We start from the raw sequence: 15,887 nt of genomic DNA, 5'->3' as shown, positions 1-15,887 counted from the left end.
AGCATTCTTTGGCATTGCCTTTCTTTGGGATTGGGATGAAAACTGACCTTTTCCAGTCCTGTGGCCACTGCTGAATTGTTCCTCTACATAGAAAAACCTAAAGACTCCACCAGATAATTACTAGAGCTAATCAATGAATATAGTAAAGTTGCAGGATATAAAATCAACACACAGAAATCCCTTGCATTCTTATACACTAATAATGAGAAAATAGAAAGAGAAATTAAGGAAACAATTCCATTCACCATTGCAACAAAAAGAATAAAATATTTAGGACTATATCTACCTAAAGAAACAAAAGACTTATACATAGAAAACTATAAAACACTAATGAAGGAAATCAAAGAGGACATTAAAGATGGAGAAATATATACCATGTTCATGGATTGAAAGAATAAATACAGTGAAAATGAGTATACTACCCAAAGCAATCTATAGATTCAATGCAATCCTTATCAGCTACCAATGGTATTTTTCACAGAGCTAGAACAAATAATTTCACAATTTGTATGGAAATACAAAAAACCTTGAATAGCCAAAGCAATCTTGAGAAAGAAGAATGGAACTGGAGGAATAAACCTGCCTGACTTCAGGCTCTACTACAAAGCCACAGTCATCAAGACAGTATGGTACTGGCACAAAGACAGATATATAGATAAATGTAACAAAATAGAAAGCCCAGAGATAAATCCACACACCTATGGACACCTTATCTTTGAGAAAGGAAGCAAGAATATACAATGGAGAAAAGACAATATCTTTAACAAGTGGTGCTGGGAATCAGGCTCTACTACAAAGCCACAGTCATCAAGACAGTATGGTACTGGCACAAAGACAGAAATATAGATCAACAAAACAAAATAGAAAGCCCAGAGATAAATCCACACACCTATGGATACCTTATCTTTGAAAAAGGAAGTAAGAATATACAATGGAGAAAAGACAATCTCTTTAACAAGTGGTGCTGGGAAAACTGGTCAACCACTTGTAAAAGAATGGAACTAGAGAACTTTCTAACACCATACACAAAAATAAACTCAAAATGGATTAAAGATCTAAATGTAAGAGCAGGAAACTATAAAACTCCTAGAGGAGAACATAGGCAAAACACTCTCTGACATAAATCACAGCACGATCCTCTATGACCCACTTCCCAGAATATTGGAAATAAAAGCAAAAATAAACAAATGGGACCTAATTAAACTTAAAAGCTTCTGCACAACAAAGGAAACTATAAGCAAGGTGAAAAGATAGCCTTCAGAATGGGAGAAAATAATAGCAAATGAAGCAACTGACAAAGAATCAATCTCAAAAATATACAAGCAAGGTAGCTCGAGGGGCGCTGGAACCGGACCACTGAAAGGGGAGGGGGTTCTCCAAGATCGGGACCCTCCGGAGGCCTGGCGTTGCTCTCCTACCCAGGGCTGTGTACCTACGACGGCGTAACCTCCCGGGTGTTGCCGGGGTTCTGCAGCAGTGGGCTTGGCGGAGAAGAGTACTTAAGATTTCACGTATTTTTGCTGAACTTGTTAAAAAAAAAAAGCGCTTGGGATGATGGATTAACAAGAACATTGAAAGTCTGTGAAGTTTCAAATTGGAGCGTGTTGTATTTTCACCCTAGTCCAGCAGCTGTGCTGCTCACCTAAATACAGATGAATGAAGACCCCATTCGGAAAGACACCTGGCCAGCGGTCCAGAGCTGATGCAGGCCATGCTGGTGTATCTGCAAGCATGATGAAGAAAAGGACATCCCACAAAAAACATCGGAGCAGTGTGGGACCAAGCAAGCCTGTTTCCCAGCCCCGGCGGAACATCGTAGGCTGCAGGATTCAGCATGGGTGGAAGGAAGGGAACGGCCCTGTCACCCAGTGGAAAGGAACCGTTCTGGACCAGGTGCCTGTAAACCCTTCTTTGTATCTTATAAAATACGATGGATTTGACTGTGTTTATGGACTAGAACTTAATAAAGATGAAAGAGTTTCTGCGCTTGAAGTCCTCCCTGATAGAGTTGCAACATCTCGAATCAGTGATGCGCACCTAGCCGACACGATGATTGGCAAAGCAGTGGAGCACATGTTTGAGACAGAGGATGGCTCTAAAGACGAGTGGAGGGGAATGGTCTTAGCACGCGCCCCTATCATGAACACATGGTTTTACATCACCTATGAGAAAGATCCTGTCTTATACATGTACCAGCTCTTAGATGATTATAAAGAAGGCGACCTTCGCATTATGCCCGATTCTAATGATTCACCTCCAGCAGAAAGGGAACCGGGAGAAGTTGTGGACAGCCTGGTGGGCAAACAAGTGGAATATGCCAAAGAAGATGGCTCTAAAAGGACTGGCATGGTCATTCATCAAGTAGAAGCCAAACCATCTGTCTATTTCATCAAGTTTGATGATGATTTCCATATTTATGTCTACGATTTGGTGAAAACATCCTAGATGTCATCACGAACTTTACCAAATTTGTGGAACTATTAAATGTATAATTTGTAGACATAAAGACTTGATTGCTTTCCAGTTTAATGAAAGCTTAAATGTCCCTGCGAACCCACAATCTCTGCCAGCAGAACTGGTTTTGTTCTGAATCGTACAGATTTATGTGAACACAAAGCATTTTGTGTAAGGAACTCCTTCCTCTTAAAAGAAGTCTGTCTGTCTGGAAGGGAGTTACAGGCAAATCTGGTAAAAATTAAGCTAGTATCATAGTCATTTAAAACCGTAATAGATCTTATCCACTTTCCCCTTCACTCTTAACACTTATTCTGCTGCCACAATGCAAGCATAGTTTGGTTGCATTTTTGTTACTGCCTTTTTTTTTTTTTTAAGATATATATGTATGTATATCTCTACCTATCTATATCTGTGTGTATACATATATAATATATATATACACACACACACAGATCTGTGTACACACACACACACACACACACACACTTCATTGGCAGTTCTTTGTGGATTGAGGTAGGAGTTAAATAATTTTCTCCAGTTTAACAGGAGTGCTTGACTTTATATCACTGCTGTTTATTTAAAAATTAAATCTGGGCACAGGAAGAACATGGGGACATTCAGCTTGTGTTGAAAGTCAGAAGTTCAGAGCACCATTTCAATCCAGAGGGTTTAAACTGTAAATTCAAACATGAATCACTTGTGGATATTTAATGACCCACATTAGAATTTATAAAACAATTAGAAATCTAGGTAAAAGGCTGCCTTTAATTCTAAGCTTTGTACATTTTTTGTTTACATTTTTTTTAATCTTAAATACTTTTTTAAAGCGAAGCCCAGGTACTTGGTCCACATTGTGTAATACAGGTGTGTTTTGGATGATGCATTTGGTCCACTATTTGTACAAATTAGTACTAGTCTGGGTTTTAGTACATGGATTTAAAAGGCAACAGTATATCAGTGGTTTATGTGTATTTGGTAGGTTCCTGGAAGAACATAGTACTTTTATATTAGAAATGTAAGAATGGCATTGTTGTCTTTTACCAAGTTCTCTCGGATCCCTTTGTTATTATTACTGTTATTACTGGTGTATGATTATGGTCAGAAGGCTTTTCCCCCTCAAAGAATATCTAGACAATTAACAGCTTAAATTCCTGACACCTTTTTTGGTGCTGTGTGTTCTTGCTCACGGTGTGCTGATAATGTGGATTCATTCCATGTGGTGGGTCCTGCCACATCAGGGTCGGTCACCTGCGCTGGCTTGTGGGTGTGACTGATAGCAGCCCTTAGCTGTTGGAACCTTCCCTGCAAGGCTATTTGAACTAAAATAGAACTGCAAAAGTGGTTCGTTTAGCAGCAAAACATCAGCCTATCACTTTGTTTTGGATGATCCCTGGCAGTTTGAAAGCTGGCTGGGAGAAAGATGGTTTGTGAAACCAGTCTTGTAGAGGTTGAAAATCTTACCTAAGATTTGGGCAGAAAGCTTAAATACATAGGCTGGCAATCAAACACCAGGTCTGTGTGACCCCTCTCATAGCTGTTCTTGATGTTAGTTTCAAGGCCATGCTGTACGTGGTTGGTATGATGCCCATTTTCACTCTCAGGAAGGCTTTGCCTTGTTGTGCTGGCGTATGGTAACCTTGTGCACCATGTAAATCCAGCATCTGGTTCTCTGCAGTGTGCCTTCACCCAGGGTGGTCAGGGGTGAGCTTCTCCATGCAGTGAGTACCTAGGTCTTAGGTGTTCCTTCTGTGGTTGAAACAAGTGTCATACTACAGAGCTGTCGTCTGTTCTGCTGGTGGCTCTTGTAAGAGTTCCTGCATGTGAATCTCAAGGCTGAGCCCAGCTCCCCGAGTCCAAGAGGACACGAATGGCCAAGAGAGTGAATTGTCCAGTGTGCACTGCAGGAACAGGACACAGTGACTATAGGCTGAAAAACAAAGTCCTCTGGTGGTATCTTGAGGGTTGGATCAGTTGAAACAATTCTTGCATTACTTAATGACTTGCATTGTGGTTTTTCTGCAAGTACCTTTAGGAACTTTTAATATACCACATGATCTGCCACTGTCGAGATAAATGTGACATGTGATTTGTTATCATTATTTTAATCATTGTTCCATTTATTGCCTTTAGGGTTGAAGGAAGGGGAAGGGGTTTTATGTTGTTATTTTCCCTTTTTTTTTTTTTTTTCATTCTTTTTCTTTTGGTGGCTTAAACCACACTTCCTGATGCCGTGACTAACTCTGCTTCCCAGCTGAGTATTTCAGGCTTCGTTTAGGCTCATGTTTCAGATCTGCATGCATTGCTTGCATTTTCCTGGCATCGGAATGTTGGTTCCTTGTTCTAGGAATACAACATTAATTTCCAAAATTATCATGGGACTTGTGACAACACAAGACATGAATCTCTGTATAAAATGTATTGGCCTTTCTCATTGACCTGCTATAGTATTATTGTGTCGTGTGTGTGCGTGTGTGATGTCTGGCTGCCACGTAAAGCTTCAAGGGAAGACCTTAAAAGCAGACCATCCTTTTTTGCATGCTCTATTCTAAGTAGAATGTTCAATGTAACTAACTAAAATTGCATGTTAAATATATTTAGGTTTTTTGTTTTCTATCTTTGTTTTTATTTGTTTTCAGTTTCTGTATATTTGCTTAACTGTGCTGTTGTAGTGGTTGTAGGATATAAATGCACTGGTGAAGCAAATGTCGTGCCAACAGAAGGTGATTTTCCTGTTGTGTATGTCTTGCAGCATTTGAAGGGACTGTGCATTCTTGAAACAATCACAGTTGCTTCTAAACCAGATTTCATTTCTGCTATTGTTTTACGTGCCAAACCCCCAAGTGCATTGGGCTTGAGTCTCTGAACGCCGTGGACCCATTAGAAGACTGTTTTGATTGTCACAAATTGTAGTGCCTGAAAACATTATTAAGCTGATTGTCTTAAAAAAAAAGAAAGTTCTCCAAAGACAAAACAGGAATAATTATTATAACAGAAAACAATTATGGTTGAAATGTCTGTGGTTCCTTGGAAATGCTGCGCTTTTTGTATTTTCCATCATTAGTGCAGTTGAACGAATGTGTATAGTTCAGAGGTCTTCGTGTTCGCATTTTAAAATTAGGTAAATGACCTCATCTTTCAAGCTTGAATTCATTTTTAATTTTAATTTTATTTTATACAATGTGTAGACAGTTCCCTGTTCTCTGCATTTAGAAGTATAAACAATATAAAGCTGTTAATTCTGTAAGTAATTTTTATAATTATGATGTAACTCTATCCTATCCTTAAAACATTTAAAATAAACCCTTTATGTGCAAAAAAAAAAAAAATATATACAAGCAACTCCTGCAGCTCAATTCCAGAAAAATAAACGACCCAATCAAAAAGTGGGCCAAAGAACTAAATAGACATTTCTCCAAAGAAGACATACAGATGGCTAACAAACACATGAAAAGATGCTCAACATCACTCATTATCAGAGAAATGCAAATCAAAACCTCAATGAGGTACCATTTCACACTGGTCAGAATGGCTGCGATCCATAAGTCTACAAGCAATAAACGCTGGAGAGGGTTGGAGAAAAGGGAATCCTCTTACTCTGCCAGTGGGAATGCAAATGAGTACAGCCACTATGGAGAACAGTGTGGAGATTCCTTAAAAAACTGGAAATAGAACTGCCTTATGACCCAGCAATCCCACTGCTGGGCATACACACCAAAGAAACCAGAACTGAAAAAGACACATGCACCCCAATATTCATCACAGCACTGTTTATAATAGCCAGGACATGGAAGCAACCGAGATGTCCATCAGCAGACAAATGGATAAGGAAGCTGTGGTACATATACACAATGGAGTAATACTCAACCATTAAAAGGAATGCATTCAAATCAGTTCTAATGAGGTGGATGAAACTGGAGCCTATTATACAGAGTGAAGTAAGCCAGAAAGAAAAACACCAGTACAGTATACTAACGCATTTATATGGAATTTAGAAAGATGGTAACAATAACCCTGTATGCGAGACAGCAAAAGAGACACAGATGTATAGATCAGTCTTACTCTGTGGGAGAGGGCGAGGGTGAGATGGTTTGGGAGAATGGCATTGAATCATGTATATTATCATATGTGAAATGAATCTCCAGTCCAGGTTTGATGCATGATACAGGATGCTCGGGGCTGGTGCACTGGGATGACCCAGAGGGATGGTATAGGGAGGGAAGTGGGAGGGGGTTCAGGATGGGGAACATGTTTACACCTGCGGTGGATTCATGTCGATGTATGGCAAAACCAATTAAATATTGTACAGTAATTAGCCTCCAATTAAAATAAATAAATTTATATTAAAAAGGAAAGTTAATATGAATTTTAAATGTTGAGATAATTTTAAAGTTTACCAAAGAGTTGTAAAGGGTACATAAGTTCCTTTACACACTTCCCCCAGCTTCCCCTTAACTTTCTACATAGCTATGGGACATTTTGGAGAAGGCAATGGCACTCCACTCCAGTACTTTTGCCTGGAGAATCCCATGGACGGAGGAGCCTGGTGGGCTGCAGTCCATGGGGTCGCTAAGAGTCGGACACGACTGAGTGACTTCACTTTCTCTTTTCACTTTCATGCATTGGAGAAGGAAATGGCAACCCACTCCAGTGTTCTTGCCTGGAGAATCCCAGGGACGGTGGAGCCTGGTGGGCTGCCATCTCTGGGGTCGCACACAGTCAGACGTGACTGAAGCGACTTAGCAGCAGCAGCAGCAGCAGCATGGAACATTTATCTATAGAACATTTATCAAAACTAAGACATTAACCTTGGTATTGTGTTATTAAGCAAAAACCTACTCAGGTTTCATATTCTTTCTTTTGCAATCATTTTCTGCTCCAGGATCTGATCCATGCTCCCATGTTTAATTTAGTGATGCTGTCTCCTCAGTCCTCTTCAACCTGTGGCAGCTCCTCAAGCTCTCTTTGTCATTCTTTTTTTTTTTTTTAATAATTAATTTACTTTAATTGGAGTCTAATTACTTTACAATATGATGGTTGTTTTTGCCATACATTGACATGAATCAGCCACGGATGTACATATGGCCCCATTCTGAATCTCCCGCCCATCTCCCTCCCCATCCCATCCCTCTGGGTCATCTCAGTGCACTGTCCCTGAGCACCCTTGTCTCATGCATTGAACCTGGACTGGTGATCTGTTTCACATATGATAATATACATGTTTCAATGATGTTCTCTGAAATCATCCCACCCTTGCCTTCTCCCACAGAGTCCAAAAGTCTGTTCTTTACATCTGTGTCTCTTTTGCTGTCTCACATATAGGGTCATCGTTATCATCTTTCTAAATTCCATATATATTCATTAATATACTGTATTGGTGTTTTTCTTTCTGACTTCACTCTGTATAATAGGCTCTGGTTTCATCCATCTCATTAGAACTGATTCAAGTGTATTCCTTTTAATAGCTGAGTAATATTCCATTGTGTATATGTACCACAGTATTTTTATTCATTCATCTGCCAATGGGCATCTAGGTTGCTTCCATGTCCTGGCTATTATAAACAGTGCTGTGATGAACATTGGGGTGCATGTGTCTCTTTCAATTCTGGTTTCCTTGGTGTGTATGCCCAGCAGTGGGATTGCTGGGTCATATGGCAGTTCTATTTCTAGTTTTTAAAGGAATCTCCACAATGTTCTCCATAGTGGCTGTACTAGTTTGCATTCCCACGAGCGGTGTAAGAGGATTCCCTTTTCTCCACACCCTCTCCATACCCTCTCCAATATTTATTGTTTGTAGACTTTTTGATAGCAGCTGTTCTGAGTGGCATGAGATGGTACCTCATTGTGGTTTTGATTTGCATTTCTCTGATAATGAGTAATGTTGAGCATCTTTTCATGTGTTTATTAGCCATCTGTATGTCTTCTTTGGACTTTGAAAGTTTTGAAGAGAACCAGTAAGTTACTTTTTACAATGTCTCACCACTTGGAGTTATCTGATGTTTTATATTTATTGGATCTAGGTTATGTTTTATTCAGAATGATCCCACAGGGGTTGAGGTACCCTTCTCAGTCCATCAAACTAAGGCACCCATGATGTCAGTGTCTTATTACTGCAGATTACTTTGCTATTTGGCTGAGATAGTATCTACCGGTATTTTATGCTATAAACTATTTTCTTTTTGCAATTACTAAGTGTTTGAGGGCAGTACTTGGAGACCTCTCAATTTTGCTTAAGTTTTCACCCATTCATTTTAATATCTATCAATAGGTATTCACTGTAGCAATTATTACTCTAGTGTACAATATTATTGATGACTTTCTTTCATTTCTCCTACATTTATTAATTGTAGTTCTGTGAGGAAGAGTTGGTGCTTCTCTCTTATTTATTTGCTTAGTTAGTTATTTGTTTAATCAGTATGGACTAATACATATCTATATTATTCTTTTTATAATCCAAACTATAGTTATATATTTTGTTCAAGTTTTTCCAACACTGGCCACTGGGAGCTCCTTCAGTTTAGCCCTGAATTCCTTTGAAATACATATACATACAAATGTATATTTTTGTTGTTCTTGTTTATTTGTTTTTAATACCTTCTTGCTGTCTGGTGCCACAAGGTGCTCCAGGTTCATCTTGGATTCTCTCTGTCCCACTTCTGAATCAACTGATTCTCCAAGGTTGTTCTTTCTTTTTATTACCCTCATCATATACAGTCTCTGTGTTACCACTTCTCCTAGGCAGGTCAGAGGGCATTGAGGTTAGGGGATGCTGGGAGAGATCACAGAGGCCTGTGACATACCAACAAGTGTTGTGGTTGAGCACTAGAGGAGCACTAATTCCAAATTATAAAACAAATCCCTGAAAAGAGATCTCAGAGAACAAATTATGTGTTTGCAGTTGAGGATCCAACTGGAAGATCCACCAGGAAGATCTACCCAGGGTTCCTTGACATGTTAACTCCACGCAGGAGTGAGGCACAAGAGTGGCCCAGTTTCTGAGCTAACTCACCTCCCAGCCTGTGGCAGGGAGCCTGGGTAGCAAAAAACCTCAGCCTTGCCATCAATAGGATAGGATCATGTGTGATAAGGCTGCGTTTTCATTGGTTGGAATGCCCTTCTGTCCTAGCTTCAATTTCTTCTGAAAAGAAGAGTCTGGGACAAGAGCTTATTGCCAGAGGTTGATCTTTGGAAGTAGTTCCAGGGAATAAGAAATGGAACAGTCAGAAGAGTGGAAAAGGAAAGGAGGTAAAGTTGATATGAGGGTACCTTCTTGACTTGATCACTGTTAATTAGACTCAATCCTACTGGGACCCTTTGGGAAGCCACCTAAGAAGTTACCTAAACAACTGTCTTCCTGAAAGACAAAAGAGAGGCATATTTGTCCACAAGTTCCATCCTCCATTGGTCAAATGTGGTCACATAAGGTGCTAGTTCCCTCACACTTCCCAATTGGCACATACAACAGAATGCGTAAGTAGGTTTTCACAAGAGTTATGTGTAGCGATGACAGAGAAGTTCTCAGGCAAAGAGAAATGTCCAACACAACTGAGGCTGAGAGGTGTCAGTTCCCATTGCAGTATCAGTTCAGTCCAGTCCAGTCACTCAGTCGTGTCTGACTCTTTGCGACCCCATGAATCACAGCACGCCAGGCCTCCCTGTCCATCACCAACTCCCGGAGTTCACCCAGACTCACGTCCATCCAGTCAGTGATGCCATCCAGCCATCTCATCCTCTGTCGTCCCCTTCTCCTCCTGCCCCCAATCCCTCCGAGCATCAGAATCTTTTCCAATGAGTCAACTCTTCGCATGAGGTAGCCAAAGTACTGGAGTCTCAGCTTTAGCATCATTCCTTCCAAAGAAATCCCAGGGCTGATCTATCTCCTTGCAGTCCAAGGGACTCTCAAGAGTCTTCTCCAACACCACAGTTCAAAATCATCAATTCTTCGGCGCTCAGCCTTCTTCACAGTCCAACTCTCACATCCATACATGACCACAGGAAAAACAGCCTTGACTAGACGGACCTTTGTTGGCAAAGTAATATCTCTGCTTTTGAATATGGTATCTAGGTTGGTCATAACTTTCCTTCCAAGGAGTGAGTGTCTTTTAATTTCATGGCTGCAGTCACCATCTGCAGTGATTTTGGAGCCCCCCAAAATAAAGTCTGACACTGTTTCCACTGTTTCCCCATCTATTTCCCATAAAGTGATGGGACTGGATGCCGTGATCTTCGTTTTCTGAATGTTGAGCTTTAAGCCAACTTTTTCACTCTCCACTTTCACTTTCATCAAGAGGCTTTTGAGTTCCTCTTCACTTTCTGCCATAAGGGTGGTGTCATCTGCATATCTGAGGTTATTGATATTTCTCCCAGGAATCTTGATTCCAGCTTGTGTTTCTTCCATTGCAGTATAGTGACCAAAAAATAAGTAGCCCATGAGCATATGTGGTGTCTGGCACAAAATATGTCAGATACAACTTCCAAGCAGCAGAAGGGGACAAAAATCCAACATATCAACTGCATGTACAGTGAGATATAGTAAAGTGTTAGGAGGGAGAATACCATTAGGATGAATGGGAAGGTGAATTTTTGGTACCTCTACTTATTTTCCCAAGTTGGCCAGGCTGTATTTCAGCCTTTCTTTGTGATTGTGTCATTGCCAAGCCCTCCTTCCCATCCCTCTTCCCTTGGAAAAATGATACTGGGCCTCCAGGACCAGTGGGAAAGTAGAATTTTGGTAGTGAAGATTTTGTTTAAATCTTTACTTTTCAGACATGATTTCCCAAGGACCCAGGAATGGTGTGGGGTTCTATAATATAAGAGACCGTAATTTTAAATCCTGGATAGCCAAGGGCATTTAGTTTAACCCAGTTTAACAGAACTTCACAACCAAGTACAAGTGGCTGAATCCAGGGAAAAGGCTGCAGTCTGGAGGTCAAGGCACTTAGCTCTGTCTTGAGCTTGTGCAGCTTGAATGACCCAAGTTTGTTCATAGCCCAGTGTCCTTGCACTTGCTGTCCTCTTGCCTGCAATATCCTCCTACCAAGCCTCTTCCAGGTGGCTCCTTATCCCTCTCCAAAGCAGCCTTCTTAAGTCCTTCTCTAGGGCAGCCCTCCTCCAGCAGCCAGCCTAAAGCACTTCCACCATCTGCACCCAAGACCTCCTCCGTCACTCGAATGAACTTCTCACTCTATCATGTTACTCTTTATGTTTGCTTACTCATTTATTGTTATCTTCCTCAAATATAAGTGAGTTCCTGGAGTACAGGCCTTTGCAATTTTGCTAATACTGTACATAAACACTTAGGAGGTGCAGTAACTGTTTGCTGCCTGGGTGAAGGTTCCATGTTTGCTGCTTCCAAGTGTGGCCTGCGGATCTGTATATCCCCTGCATCACATAAGATCTTGTTAAAAGAGCAGATTCTTGGGGCCCACCTCCAGGTCAGAATCCTCATTTTGATAAGATCCCGGGTTACTTGCAGGCATATTAAAATTTAGAAAGTTCTGTCTTGTGTGTCAAGTTAGCCAATAGCAAACAACCCCAGTGTAGTCACCAAGGGAACATGCTCTGTGGTTCTCTGGCATACTGCATTCTACCAGACTCCATCTTTCCACCCTGATTTTAATCTCTGAGACTAAGAGAAGCTCTGCATCCTGCTCCAGCACCACAGGAGAATGTATGGAACATATGTATGCTTGGGCAAGGCTCTTGTCCTGGGCAAAGTACTTGCACACATCCAGAGGCACACTCTCACACTCTGTTATCCCCTGGGGATGCCATCTTCCCTATTGGACAATGAAAGGGCTGACACATTTCAGATGTAATCAAATGATGAGAATTAAAATGGAAGAAAGAGAGGCAGTTTTCTTCATCTTCATACCTTTACCTGGTTGATATCTGCATCTTCTGTAACCTTCATCTTAGGGATTATCTGTTCAGGAACCCACATCAGACCTTTTGAGACTGGTCCATCTCTATGTTGAGATGATTATTTGGTTTATCTGACTTGTTCTTTGTGCCCTAGTTGAAGATGCCAAACTCATATGTGACAAATGTGTAAGGGGCTGCAGGTCAAGAAGCTCTGTGCTTTGGTCCATCATACTTCCTGGATCTGAAATGCCCTTTCCATTTGTCCCCATGGAAATCTTATTTATCCTGAGGGCTGTGCAGAAACTACTTTCTTTGGAGAATTCCATCTTAATTAAAGTTGATGCTGCACCTTCAGGATCTGACCACCATCCTATTTCATGGTATTTATCTGCAAATGTCTCTCCTCCAGAACTCTTCAGATTGCTTGAGTACTTTTCATCTTTGTTGGCTGAGTACCTAGCACAACAATAGCAACCAAAACCACAACTGCCACAAAGAACTGCCCACTCACAGAATGTTCTCTAAGGGACAGTTTGTGCCTTTATCATGTTAAGTCCCTTCAATGACCCTGTGAAGTAAATATTCTTAGCTCCATTTCACAGTGGAGGAATTTGAGACTCAGGGAGTTGACAAATTGTCCAAAGGGGCGGACTTAGTGGTTCACAATTAGGTCTGTGGGTGCCATAGTGACAAACAGGTTGATGTAATTGTTGGTAACATGTTCATTCTGGTTCCTAAATGCTTGCAAACTCAAGGGGGCCTCTCTCAGTCTTGGACTTGCAGAGTGCCATTTGCTCCAGTTAAGTGAGCTTGGGTTTCCACTTCAAAGTAGGCTCTGCAGAATAGTGGCCCTGATGCTCAGCACAACTTAACCTTTCAGCCGGGCATCTATCTCAGATCCTTTCAAAAGCAGGATGAAATGGGGCTTGTCACTTCCAGCAACCTCGTATCGTAACCTAGCCCTTCAAAGGAAACACTCAGTCTCCCCTGCCTCATCACTGTGAGAAGCATGACAAGCAAGTACTTGGCAGCTGGCTCAGCCCTGCTCAGTGCTTATTCTCCATAGACTTGGGGGCACAGGATAGCAGATGCTGACATCACCTGGACCCCCAATGTCTGAGCATGTTCGGCCTTCTTTAGAAATGTCTGACTGCCCACCATGACTTGGGCACTCTGCCCCCTTGCCTTGCTCCTTTTGACTAACATATGGAGGCTACATGAGGAATCAGATCAAAGAAAGCTTCTGCAGCTGTCACCATGGCCTCACAGAGCTTTGGGCAGGGTCACTCCTTTGTGGATTAGTGGTATAGTCTGGGTGGTCTGTGTAATGCCTGATCCCTATCTCATTTTTCTGCTTTGCCCCTGAACATCTACTCTGCTTAAAGAACACAATTAACCTTGGAGAGATAACACACACTCATACCTTAGCATGTCTGTGTTGGTCAGACGTCACCCTTTTCACTGAAAGAAATTGCAGATAGACTGAAGAGGCTGGGCAATGAAGCAGTAGAGGCTTCAAAGGGAAGCCTGTCAATGGGAAATCCTGTCACAGCTTTCTCTGTGGGCTCCCCTGCCTAGCTCTCTCTTGTACTGCAGCTCCCCACCCCAGCCCTAGTGGGAGCTAGAGAGGTGTTTCCCTGCAGGGATTCTGAATGCCAGATGAGCTATGCTGAGGGCTTGCTCCTCATCAGATTCTGCTCTACTTTGGTGTTCTTCCAGGGGCCTGCAGTGTGGGAATCACTTGACCTTGTGGTGAAAGTCCTAGCCCTCTAGGAACTGCTATATGACTTCAGGCAAGCTGGTTACCTCTGAACTCTACTTCCTGCTCTGACCAAGGTGGAATGTGGTGAGGGACATGAAGGAGTCCAGAGGGTGTCTGTGGGCCTTGCTAGTGCAGAGGACCAGGTCCTGGGGATACAGGAAGTGATCCTAACTTTCACAAAATTCCTACAGGGAGGCAGAAAGACATTGGAGATGAACTGTCTTCCCTCCCAGCCTGTTCTGTTCCAATAAATGCTGAAGGAATTGTCTCTGGAAAGAGGACTTTATGCATATTCATGAATCATATAATTCTCTACATACTCCTGGGGGTGGCCTGTTTTTCTGTCCAACAGTGTTTCATCAAAATAGCCAGATCAGGTGTTTGAGTATTTTCCAAAGCCCTAGCTGGCTGGCTGGGTGTTTGGGGATAACAACATTTAGGTATGTGCAGAGAGCACTTTCCAAGTGGTGAGTTTCTGTGGCAATGCATGGGCACATGCTGCAGCAATCTCTGGAAACCAGAAGTATCATCCATCCATTTGCTGAGGCCTGTAGGCCACACAGATGCATGCAATATTGTTAGGCTGTGACCTTCCTGGCCCTGCCCTGTCTGATCAGCTCTAGAAACATTCTGGATCTTTGTAGGTTCTTCTTGTCCCCAGCAGGTGCTTCATCTTCATCTTCCCTTTGCACACGTCTGGGCTGGTGAAGTTTCAGATGCTGTCTCTGTCCCAGCTGCATCACCCTCTTTCCTTTCCAGGGCTTCAGATCTCATCTGCAAAATGATGTGGACGATACCATACACCCCATAAAAATCTAGCACCGATCCCCCAAATCTATCCTCTCCTTCTTCTTGTCTTCCCTCTCCTTTCTCTCCTCCCCATCTTTCTCTCTTTACCTCTTCCAGTTCTCCTTCTTCTTTTCTGTTTCTTTCTCCTTCTCGTCCTCTTCCTCCTCCCTTTCTACTAAAGGTGTGTACCTGGAACAAAATTCCTCCATGTTTTCAAACTTAGGCTCATGCTATTTTCACCTTTCAGCAAAAGTTACAATCATTTTTTGCCATTCTCTGCATAGTGGATGAGGAACCATTTGTGCAAATGCTAGTTGTGGAGAGTCCAAGGCTACTGCTTGGGGATTGTTCTTGATTACAGGCAAGAGCAAATTCACCTGTTAGTCTCATTTACACATTCTTTTGTCAACCACCCATGTACCTTCTGTTCTAGTTGGTGATTTGAAAATATAATGCAGTCTTTAAGGGTCTTTATTCCTATTGAGAATGCTGGACCACTCCTCATGTCAGAGCCAATGCCCCTCTTCTTCACTCCCCTTCTCTTAGTCAAAGAGGCCCAGCTTCCATCCCAATAGTCGGGCAGTCAGTAGGCAAGTTCCCACAGTTCCCCTGGGCTTTAGGGTGCAATTTAATTGGTTTCCTGTCTCAGACACATTTTCGGCAGGATCTTTTTCTTTGTTACTTTCTAATATGTAATTAAAACAATATATCAATGTGAATTTCTTTTAATAAAACTTTTAAAGTAAAAGAATAAAATAAAAATTCATATTATTCTTTTGCATAATTATTGTCAGAGTCTGCGTGTGGGTTGGAAAAGAATTTTCAGACATGAGGCAGAGTGAGAAGATAATAGAGTTCATTGAGTGGGAGATGCTGTTAGAAAAGTAGGTCTGTTCAATGGGGAGCTGACCCCTTTCATGGGCTTGTAGCCAAATTTTATATCCTTAAGACAGGAAATTCCTACTGGAAGGATGGCATTAGGTGATTGGTTAGGATGTAAGGTGGGAAATAGGGTGGA

The 15,887-nt window shown here is 41.7% G+C and overlaps 1 protein-coding gene across 1 annotated transcript; it reads left to right on the top strand.

Annotated features, from left to right (window-relative positions):
- The first annotated feature begins 1,468 nt into the window (after positions 1 to 1,468).
- LOC133229921 (spindlin-1) lies at positions 1,469 to 5,067 on the top strand. Its single transcript, XM_061386668.1, has one exon. It carries the CDS (start codon positions 1,657 to 1,659, stop codon positions 2,443 to 2,445), a length of 789 nt encoding a protein of 262 aa, XP_061242652.1. The 5' UTR covers positions 1,469 to 1,656; the 3' UTR covers positions 2,446 to 5,067.
- The last annotated feature ends 10,820 nt before the right edge of the window (positions 5,068 to 15,887 follow it).

The sequence above is a fragment of the Bos javanicus genome, chromosome 18 (genome assembly GCF_032452875.1).
Source record: "Bos javanicus breed banteng chromosome 18, ARS-OSU_banteng_1.0, whole genome shotgun sequence".
Taxonomy (NCBI): Eukaryota; Metazoa; Chordata; class Mammalia; order Artiodactyla; family Bovidae; genus Bos; species Bos javanicus.
Note: the sequence above shows the minus strand (reverse complement) of the source record. Positions and strands in the feature narration are given on the sequence as shown.

What these genes read in the sequence shown, in the direction of transcription:
- LOC133229921 (XM_061386668.1), top strand. Translation starts at nt 1,657, where the DNA reads ATGAAGACCCCATTCGGAAAGACACCTGGCCAGCGGTCCAGAGCTGAT.